This window comes from Manis javanica, chromosome 2 (genome assembly GCF_040802235.1).
Source record: "Manis javanica isolate MJ-LG chromosome 2, MJ_LKY, whole genome shotgun sequence".
Taxonomy (NCBI): domain Eukaryota; kingdom Metazoa; phylum Chordata; class Mammalia; order Pholidota; family Manidae; genus Manis; species Manis javanica.
This window is the reverse complement of record NC_133157.1, coordinates 36,539,356-36,550,746: the sequence shown is the minus strand read 5'-3', so window position 1 is coordinate 36,550,746 and position 11,391 is coordinate 36,539,356. Positions and strand designations below refer to the sequence as shown.

Sequence of the window (11,391 nt, the reverse complement as noted above, 5' to 3'; positions counted from 1 at the left end):
GAGGGTGAGGCCTGGCCATGGATATGGCTGCTCTTGGAGACAGACATGATAGTGTTGGCAGGGAAGAGTCTCCGACAGCGCACCCTCCTGGAGGATCCGAAGTGGTACTACCTAGAGGAGAGGAAGAGAGGTGCTGGAGTTTCTGTTCTAGAACCTGTGAGATTGGTGGGAGTTCAGGGAAGCCTGGGGGACCTTCTCTTTCCTCAGAGTAAAGTTCCCTCTCCAGGGATCTCCAGACTTCACAATTCCCTTTGGCTGTATCCTGTCTCCTCCTCCCTCACCTGTCCACCTCCCTTTCCCAAAGCCACAGGAGCCTGGGGTGCAATCAAGATTCTCAGAAGCAAGTTAAACCAGTTCCTGCAGGTTTGGACATGCCCAGCTGAGAACCAGCCCCTGCAGAAAACTACTGTCGCCAACTGTAGCCACAGCCAGCTACAGAAGGTGCAGAAAGAGACTTGGGGAGAGTAAAGATTTCAGGGAAAACACAAATCAATACCTAACTCTAAACACAGACGACCCAGACTGGACCTGTAGATGCTGAGGCCTTGTGTGGGGCATAAAGCTAATGTTGGTTACCTGCTAACAGTGGTTAGCTGTGGCCACTTCTGCCTGAAAGGGCATTCCTGTGAGTATCAACTCCTTTCTTTGAGGCTTTGCTCTAATTCTACCAGCTCAGCTCCCACAAGAGTTCATAGTACTGCCTGGGAAGCTGCCACCCAGCATCTCGAGGAGCCCAGTTCTCAAGATTCTCTCGAGGTCTCCTGTGTCCTGGGGAAAGGCCACACATAGTTTCCTCCTCTTGTATGGGCAGCCTAGCTAAACCTCTCACCTCTTTGTGATTAAAAGGGGCGGCTATGTACAACCAGGTGGGATATTAAGAGGCTCCTGGTTCCTGTTCAGATGCTTGAAGGCTTGGAGCTTTTTGTCGAAGTTAACTTCAGCTAGTCCCATGCTCCTGGCTGTCCTATAGTCATGACTATTTGGACTCAGTTTAGGTGGAGATCTGCCATCTTGCTGGGACTGTGAAATCTCAACAGATGGCTCAGTCTCTTGGGAGTACTAAGAATGCTTTATAGTTGTGCTGTTTCAAAGCACCTCCACATACCTTATCACAGAAGTTTAGAGTCAGCCCAGAGATTCAGAGGGTCTGCAATGAAACAGCTGGTTAATGATTAGAGACAGGATTCAACTAGCAATATTAACCTCAGATCCACTGCTGTTTTTCCAAGCTGCCTCCTACCTAACTCCTCCAACCAATGCTCTGTTTATTGGAGTTCCAATGGCAACATTCTGTTGCACAGCAACAGGTCTATCTGGCTTTAAGTAACACACACACACTTTTGACAGGTTGTGTGCATGTATTTTTGTGAATCAAATCTACACATACATAGACAGGGGAGCTTAGTTCAAGGATTGCTCTGAAAAGTTCATTATAGAAAAAAAACAAAATACCCAAAACCTCTAAGGTTGACATTACCATTCTGCCTGCCCCTTCTCCTTCACCCCTTAAAAGTGATACTTTGTGCATACCTTTGATCACACTCCATATATGGAGTTTATGTTGGCATAGTAATTCCAGAGGTTGGGAACTAAACTCTAGCTCCCCCTACTGGGTGTATGATAGATTTACGGGGTCAAAGGAATTTATCTTCCCAGAAGGATCTGGGGCTTTCAGGACAATCCTGTATCTCTGCCTGTACTTGCAAAGCAGGGCAACTGAGGAAGGGTATGATCACAGGAGACTTTCTTCTCCTGAGCTACACATTGAAAGATTTTTGACAGGAGGAGTTGGATGTGAGCAACTTTTTTGATTAGGAGCAATTTTAACAAGGAAAAGTGGCTGTGTGAGTTGAGAGGATTGGATGAGCCAGCAGGCCTAAGGAGATGGTTCATACCAAAGGAAAGGGAAGTGAGGAATTTTTGTTTTAAACTTTTTGTGCAAAGGGGCAATCAGTATTTTCTCTCTATTTTCCTCCTTTATTTTAATTTATTATTCACAACCAATATATGTTGAAGAAAACTGGAGGGCATTTTAAGTGACACTACTAGAAAACTCAAGAGAAGCAAAAGAATAAAAGAGTACCATTGAAACTCTGCTGCCAAGATAGATCTAAAAGCTTGTTAGATTGATTTTTCAGGCGAAACGGTTGTCTTGTCATGTTGACAAGACTTTTGGACCCACCCAAGGGCAGTGGCTGGGGGTTGAATCAGCCAATGGTTTATTAGTCAGTCATGACTATACAATGAAGCCCTCACAAAAACCCCCAAGAGCATACTGCTTCTCAGCTGCGGAGAACTTCCATGCTTGGGTAATCACAATGCCTCCACATGCCACTGAGGCAGGCCCCAAGCTCCGTAAGGATGGAAGCTCTTTTATGGGACCTTGCCTGTGGAGTTCTTCGTCTGGACATTTAACTTGTATCCTTTACTGTATCCTTTATTAAACTGGTATATGTGGTTTCCCAAGTTCTGTGAGCCGCTCTAGCAAATTGATCAAACTTAAGAGGGAGGTTATTGGAACTTCCCATCTATAGCCAGTGGGTCAGAAGCATAGGAAACTGCCTGGAGCTTGAGAACAGTGTCTCGAGTAGAGAGTGGAGGGCAGTCTTGTGGGCTGGAGCCCTTAACCTGGGGTATCTGGTGTTGTCTCACTGGTGTTCGAGAATTGCTTGGTGTTGTTTGCAGGAAGACACACAGACACAGACAAATAAGACACACACTGGAACTGGGTCAGGTCAGGCACACACACACACACACACACACACGAATCGGGTCCAGGAACCTTGAAAGGAGTTGCACTGCTGTGTATAAAAATAGAGACATTAAAAAAAATCTCAAGTGTGATGTTATAAAAACTGGTACCTGAAAATTCCTCAGAATACTCCTGTATTAGTTTGCTAGGGCTGCTGAAACAAATTACAAGTTTGCTGGTTTTTGAAAAGAAATTCATTCTTTCTCAGTTCTGGAGTTAGGAGGTCCAAAAGGAAGGCATCAGTTGGGCCATACTTCTTTCCAAGGATCTGGGGGAGTATCTTCTCTTACTTCTAGCTTTTGGTGGCTCTTGGTGTTGTCCTTAGCTTATAGATGCATCACTCCAATCTCTGCTTCTATCTTCACATCTGTTCTCTGTGTCCCTGTATATCCTTTTCTGTCTCATAAGGACACTCTCATTGGAGTTAATACTTTACCTTACAGCACATAATTTTGATCCTTAATTATACTAGCAGAGACCCTCTTCCAAATAAGGTCACATTCTGAGGTTCTGGGTATTTTCGGGGGGGGCTTAAATTTTTGGGGGGACACTAGTCAACCCATAATTCCCAATGGTTTATTAGAAGCCATTAGGAAAACTAGAGTACTGGAACAAAAATGTAACAAACTCTGCTATGTTTACCTGCTTTGAGGACAGGGATCACTTCCTATTCTTAGACTTCCCTGCACCAGTAGAGCAGTTGTGGATGTTAAGGATCCAGGAAATCATCTCATATCTAGTCTGAATTCTCATTGTGTAAGTTAAAAAACATGTCTAGAGAGGGGGAGACTTTCAAAATTAAGGCCATGAGTAGAACTAGAACCAAACCCATATCCTCCCTTTTGGTCCATACTTACCCTGAGTGAGAGGTTAGCACTTGGGGATGGCATGCGTCTCCCTTCAGGGAATAGCATAGTATTTTTGATCAGGTAATATAACATCCCTCTCCCCTGGGAAAAGAAAATCTAATTTTGGAAATTTAAACATGGTGGTTGGGGCAATACTTTTTGTGTTTTTAGCAGAAGGGCATGGAGGGGCAGAGGGCTGCAGTGGTCATGAGGGCTGTTTCAAGTAAGCAGTACATTATAGGACCCACACTGCCGCCCCTTAGGCCATGATACCCATCAGTGTTCTCTACAAACCACAAATGGCCTTGCCCTGGAGAATGAAGAAGCCTCATTATTATTTCCAGTTGCTGCCACCAGCTAAGAAAAAAATAGCTACAAGTGAGGGAAGTTTGTTTTAAGACAGGAGTTGATCATTTATTTTCTTCCTGTCCGTGGCACTAGGGATGTTAATTACAGCTCTGAATACTGCTTAACAAGAAATGCAGTAAACATGTGACTCTGAGCTCAGTTAATGAGTATTATTATCCTTTAAAAATTCTGACTTCAGCAATTACACACTAATCAAGAGGAGTGCTCAGATGTAAGGCTCACCCCAAGGGGATTTGAAAGGACAGCTCCCACCTCTGTCTTGAAAAGCTGAATCATAGAAGAGCTTACAATCCCATGTTGAACAGTTCAGTTCACACCTGTCTCCCCAGCCGTAGTGTTGAAACAAATTTCTCATATTTGTTTCTCTGGATTTTTCTTTGGAGGAGCTAAAGTGAGGGCAGAAAAACCAAGCTAAGAAACCTGGACTTTCTTTTGAATTCATCAATGGCTCCAGAATTAGAGGCCCATTTTTTTCCATCCTCCTAAAGCTTCTGGTCATCTCAGCACACTATCATGAAATAAGATGTGGCTACGAACAAGAGGCATTGATTCTTCCTATACTCTCCCTCCCCGCCCTCATCCCACTCCCACATTGTCTCCCAAACACCAGCCAACTGAAAAGGAAAAAAACACTTGGGTCATAGGCTGATGCTTACAGGAACGACCTCCAGTGCTGAGCCAAGGATCTTGACACCCTGACTTGCTATTTCTGGGTACCTCCTCTAGGAACTGTCTGGGTAGCTCCTGGATCAGAGAAGCCTAGATTGGGAATCCTTGGCTACTTCATTGGGAACACTGAGGGCCAGATCAGTATTAATCAACTCTTGAAGTGGTGGGGAGTGGAGAACCTGGAACACAATGAGGTTCCAAAGGCTTCTGCAAAAGGACCCAAAGTATGAAGGAGGAGCCAGCAGACCATCGGGAATGAGGTATTTGGCCTGAGGGAGAACAAAATAGTTCTTTCATGGCCTGGAAGCAGGGACTGCTGGCAGGAAAGGGAGGGACTCCACAAAATCCACAAAGCCCTTCTTTGTGATACAGACTTTGCTGGAAAGCCTGGCTGGAAAATTGGAGCAGGGCCAAGATTCCATAGAGACTAGAGGCCCAGGCCAGGCCCACTCTATCCCACATCCTGTCATCTTTCTCTGAGCATGTTCCATGAACACGAGTCCCATAGTAACCAATACCCTGAGGCTGTTAAGTAAAAGAGCATGTCTTTGTTAATCTACATTTCCCCAAAATAATCTTGACTATGGAAACATTTTGCAAACATCAATTACTGTTCCAAGGATTAGGGATTCTAAAAATCTCATGTTTGGAAAGGCTAGTTCTAGTCCCTTTTCAAATGTAACTCTTCTCTAGGAAGCCCTTTCAATTGCCTCAACTCATTCATTTCTCCTTTCCTGTTCTGCAGCCTTTAATCAGTAGGTAGGTGGCTGTGTGAGTCATGTCTGAACCACTCAAGTTTCTAAGGCAGGTGCAAAAGGAGAGCTGTATCCAGCCCTGGAAAAGAACAGGTGCCACATAACAGAAAAACAGACACTGCCTTGCCTGGCCCTGTGGCCCAGCCCTGATGGGTCTTCCAGAGTTGGCTGTGAAGAGGGTAGTATGATTCAGCAGTCTGCCTTTCTCTCAGCTAGTCCCAAACAGGCTCTGGAAGTGCCTCACTATGGTCACTGTGTCCTCCTCTTACAGAGAGCAGCTAGGATCTGTGGCTCCAATCTAAAAAAAAAAAAAGAAAAAGATAACGTATTCCCTGGGTAGTGCTACCACTTCCAGTCAATCTCAGAGCAGCCTCCATGGAAGCAGACAGGGCCTATCACCAACCCAGGTTTATGTAAGAGCTGGTCACCTTACTCAAATCCCTAGTCATTCAGAGCAAGGACTCTCATCTTTAGCCTGCCCTTTTTTCTCCTTCCAGAGCACTACACCTCTTCCCCTGGGCATATCCACCCTCAATTGGAAGCCTTGACGCAGAGCCTGGGGATCAGCAGCAACTAGGTCTTTGTGTTTGCACTTGACCTGCCTTTAACTTTGAAGGAACACTTGCGCTCCCCTTGTACTCCAAGCAATTCCAGAACTCCAAACTGACCTTCCAACCAGTCATTTGGGGCCTTTTCCTGTTGCCTCTTGGTTATACACACTCACTCAAACCACTCTGCACTGGAATAATATTTATTTTTTTACTTGGCAAAAAGTCAAGTGCTACATTTTTGAAAACAAAAATCTCAAACAATCAAATGCATAACCTATCCCAGAAGAGGGTCTGGCAACAGTACAAAACATCCTACTTAAGGTCTTTTTTTTAATACACAAGTCGGTTTAAAATGATAGAAGTTCTGTGAGAACTAAGAAATCTACAGCCTGTAGTTTAATAATAGAAAAAAATTAAGACAATTAAAAGATCCATAGCATCCAGCATTTTGCCTAACTCCCTGTTTATAGCACCCATTTCTCTAGGTTAGATAAGAATTTTAGAACCTGTGGTGTATGCCTTGTACCACCAAGTTAGGATGGACTTGTTATTGCCCCCTTTCCACTAGCCCCCATCACCAAAAAGATACTCTTTTTCAGTCTCCCCACTTACACCAGAGCAGGGGGTATAACTGGGAGAGCAACTGAGAAACTGGAGTGCAGGAATGAATATACTTTTCCTTTCCCCAGGCTGGGCTGTTGACAGAAGTAGAGTATGTGCTTAGAATGAAGGAGGAATCTGCAGGTGGGAACAGCTGCTATCTGCAACAGGATGCGTATGTGTAAAGAAAGCAAGGAATAACTGGACATCATGGTCAGTTGCCTGCAAGTTTCAAAACCTTGGACTAAACAGACAGTTTAAGGAGGAACAAATTGCTAATCACATCAATGCTTTTACATGCACAACGTTGCTGGCTGTAGGTGACCCAATACCATCCCAGGGCTGAGCCAACAGAGTGGGAGAGGAGGTTTCAACCTCAGCCCCACTGTATGAAGAAAATGAACATTCCACACATGAAATACTCACTACACAAAGATGAACTCCCTGGTCACTCCCACCCTCCTGGACTGAAACCAACAAAAACAAAAGCAAAACCAATTGGGGAGATTAGAAAAAAGGCAAAAAAGTGTCTTCCCAAAGCTAAGGGACTGAGTATGTAATTCTTAGCAGACTTGAGGCCCCCAGCTGCAGGCTCATCAGATATCAAATCAGGTCTTGTTTGAGGGGAGGAAATGAGGATTCTCTTTACCAAGTCCTACCATACCTTCTGCAGCCCCTGGAGCTGCATCTGGATGGAGACCCTGATGTCTTAGGCCACTGGCTAAGCAGATGGGAAGTAGAAGTGACACTTTACAGAAGTGTTCTCCCCTGGGGCACATACAGATGAGAAGACAGGTAGAGGACAGGTGACTCTGGCATCCTGGTATGAGAGTCCCCAGGAAACCTGCTATCTAACTCAAAGAATTTTCTGGTGGTGATTGTTTTCCTTTCTGTTTTACTTCCTATAATCAGTGTTGTTACACTTTAAAAAACAAGGTAAAGACTAGTCCCAAAGTTGGACTCTGTGAATAAAGTTGTATTTTATAAATATTTTAATTATAAGTACTCCTTACTCCAGGTAATTTCAGTGACACACAGTACTTGCAGCCACACACACTGTCTCTCTCTCTCTCTCTCTCTCACTCACACACACACACACACACACACACACACACACAGCCCCCAAACTTTCACAGAAAGTCTGACAGCAACCATGTAATTATAAAGGAGCCCCACCTCTCAAGAATGAAGTAAGGATGAGAATGACTATGTCAGCCTAAAGAAGCCAGAGAGGGGAGAGTGTGTGTCACCTAAAGAAAAAAAAAATACAAATACGAATTACCAATGTTTGATTGAGAAGCCAGAAAGAAAAAAGACAGGAAAGTAAAATTCTAATTACTAAAAGGAAAAAAAGAATAAAAAACCAAAACCCTCCAGATTTCTATACAGAGCTTCTTCCTGTCAAGTGCCTAAACCATACACAAACTCTGATGTTCCCACTAAAATATAAGGGCCTCATACAATTGGAAAAAAAAAATCAAAATAAGAAACAAGGAAAATGAGGATGGAAGTTAGTGTAAATCTCTGCATTTTGGGAGAGAGTTGTCATTAACTCCAGAGCCCAGCATAGTTTCCATGAAGCCCTGAAGGGAGGGGACCTCCTGCCACAAAGAGTTTCGTTCCGGACAAGTCGTAGCAGTGGGTATAAACAGCACTGGGGAAGAAATCAATGTCCGAAAAGTAATTCCTCCAGGTTTCGTCACGATTCTATGGGAAGAAAAAGAGACTATTAGCAGCTCTAGGCCAAGGGCAGGAAAGGACAGTAATACTTTCTGGTCTTCTTAAGAGAAGAGGGTCTTGTTTCAGGAGACTGGTGCTTGTAGAAATTAGGGCCTCATTTTTCCACTGACACATTAGAGAAGACCAGGCTAAATAATTGCTACCCTAGCCTAAAGTCTCCTCAGGACAGTTGGAGACAAATTCTTTGATAATGCACTGGTAGCCTTGATGGGAGGTTCCTTTTCCTTCCTACTTACTCTGTTATTACAACGAGGTGGGGGGAATCCTGGGTCAACCCGTGTGTCTTACTGGGCCTCAGTTTTCCAAACAGACATGTAGGCCCAAAAGCAATCTCAAGGTAGAGTGCCTTCCTCTGCTCTTACTAGCAAAAAAAAAAAAAAAAGCATATGGAAGCTGGTGTATGTCAGCAGGGGTGGAGATGGGTGTATAGAGTGAGGACAACTTTTCTCTCATTCTTCAGTAACCACCTGAAAAGCAGGGACTTACTCACCAGCCAGCCTTTGCCAGTGGTTAGTTTCAGATTCTCCCCTGCTAGTCTGGGCTTAGACCCGTAACAAGCTGAGAGCTTCTCTTCCAGGAATCTCTGAGCTCGGATGTCATAGAACAGCAGAGAGCCCTGCCCTGTGCCCACAGTGATGATGTGTTCATAGAAGCTCACAGACCGGATCCCTGAGAGAGAAAAGTAAAGGGCAATGAACAGGGAAAGAATGCACTTGATAGTCTTCTATCCTGAATTTCTCTGACATTAGTCTAAGCTAAGTTCTCAGGGTACCCTTAAATACCAAACAGTGCCTTTCCCTGGCAGCCACAGCTCATACAAAATTCAAAGAACCCTGATGCCACACTGCCTGTCCATAAACTAACAGGAGCCCTGCCTCAAAGACGTGCCAGACGCCTGATGATACCCAAGATGCTTTGGGCCTAAGACCATAAGTGTGCCCTGAAACTCTCTACCTCCCCTAGATTCACTCTGGAGTCACCTTTCATAACTCTAAGCTCTTCTCCATTGTTTCCAGGCCATACTGAAACTGAGGGTAATCTGCATATTTATAGTCATTATGTTAATAAGGACTTCTTTGTATTTGACCTAAAACCATTACCATGGCACTGTAAGAGATCTTCATCTGTACTAAGTGTGTTATGAAAGTGGCAAACAATCTAGAACTGAAGCACCCAAAGGTGCCCCATCCGTCACTTATAGTGTGAATTTAAGACAAGTCACCTGATCACTCTAGGTCATAGGGAAAATATATCTGTTGCATCTGTGGATCAAATAAGTACATGGATATGAAGATGTCTCTTGGCAAATAAGAGGTGCTCAATAATATTGGTGAACCAGTATTTCCTTATTAGGTATGAAAGCTACTACTGTAAAAGAAAAATCTCTTAAAACTCTTCACTACAGACATCATTCCAACCAAGCCTACTGTTTTTTCCTCTTAGTACTCTCATTAGACATTATTCTCTCAGTTCTGAGATGTGTCTTAACTGTAATTGAAAATAAATCCCAAACAAAAGCCACTTTTGCGGTATCTGCATGAAAATAAACACTACTTGAAAGGTGGAGGCTAAACTGTAATCATACTGTGCTTTTAGGACTCTCAGTACAAAGTAAGATGGGGAAGAAAATACACTTTAACTTGGATGATCTGGATTTGGTTCCTCGCTGTTCCACTACCAACCTGTATGATGTGGAGCAAATTATTTAACCTCTCTGGATCTCAGTCTCCACACCTACAAAATGGGGTTAACACTAGCCCTACCTTTTCCTACCTGCTTCTCAAAGGGTTCTTGAAGAGATGTCAAATAAAGATGTCTAAAATATTAAAGTACAGTACAAACAAAAGTCTCTTTTATACTCCTCAATAAAGGTGAGGGTGCTTTCAGAGATAATATGCTACACAAGATGGGAGGCTAAAACCTAATTCACCCAGTGGCCAGAACTAAACTAAGCATTTTCTTCTAAACTTTTTTGACATATAATACATTGCACATATTTAAAGAACACAATTTGAAGTTTTAACACATGCATATATCTATGACACCATCACCACAGTCAAAATAACGAACATACTCATTCCCCTAAAAGTTTCCTCAGGCTGTTTGTAAATTCCCCACCCCAACATACCATCCCTTAGCATAAAATTAATTTTATAGTTAAGGCAGGGCCCCAGCAAAAAATTATCACAGGACAGAAAGTAGGGCTCTATGAAAGAACATGGAAACCACCAATATCGTGACTACTGGTTTTCACCAAAGACCTCTGTGGCCACATTATGTGCCTAGAGTGTTAGAAGCTCTGCTGCCATTATGCAAGTATTTAAGCTCCCTGCTTGTGTCATCAAACACCTCTACCAGGTTCCACAAAGATCACTATACTTGTTTGGAAACCAACACAGAAAGTGAAGGTCAAAACCCATTTGCCACACAGCTGTGAGCCTGAAGGGCACACTGGGACTCTTACCACTGCCTCGCTCCCTGGAACAAACAGACTTGACGTTGTATGATGGCTGTCGTGGATCCAAGAAGGAGACATGAGCTTGGGAGCCCACTGCATATACTGACCATTCACTACCATAGGCCAGGCACACATTCTCACGGCAATACGGCAGTTTGGTGGAAAGGAGCTGAAAACAGACAAAGGAGTGATGCAGCCAGGGTGCTACCAGACAGCACACTGCAGGGCACTGTTCTTATATGCCCACCTTTGTGGGCTTCCTTCATATACAAGCCACACTAAGAGACAAAAAGACAAGCCCAATTAAGGAAATAATGCCCTGCTCCATCTCCTAGGTATGTAAGAGAAACAGAGGGTGACTATTAATAAACAGTAAGATCTTGTTCTAAAGAGGACTGATGAGGGAAAAAAGTCAAGCTGGAATTAAATAATCAGAAGCAGAGAGAAAGGCCAAGACCTACACGTTATTTCCAGGGATGACTCCAGGGCACTAAAGCCAAGATTCCACTCTGTTCTCTCTGCCAGTAAGAGCCACTGCTCTTCATACAGAGGGGCTGATTTCTGGTTACCTTCAGTCTAATTCCCCAGTTGTATGGGAGTTGTACACTACAGAAAGCATACTCAGGGACTGGGGACTGGCTCAACCCCA

At 43.8% G+C, this 11,391-nt stretch overlaps 1 protein-coding gene across 1 annotated transcript in view; it reads right to left on the bottom strand.

Moving 5' to 3' along the window:
* Positions 1-6,130: 6,130 nt before the first annotated feature.
* DCAF12 (DDB1 and CUL4 associated factor 12) overlaps positions 6,131-11,391 on the bottom strand; it is a 28,859-nt gene continuing 23,598 nt past the window's right edge. The window contains exons 7-9 of the mRNA XM_017657581.3: positions 10,749-10,911; positions 8,775-8,953; positions 6,131-8,251 (exon numbers count right to left, since the gene is read on the bottom strand). Coding sequence (XP_017513070.2) covers positions 8,093-8,251; positions 8,775-8,953; positions 10,749-10,911 — 501 coding nt within the window. The 3' untranslated portion in view covers positions 6,131-8,092. The remainder of the gene's footprint in view (positions 8,252-8,774; positions 8,954-10,748; positions 10,912-11,391) is intronic.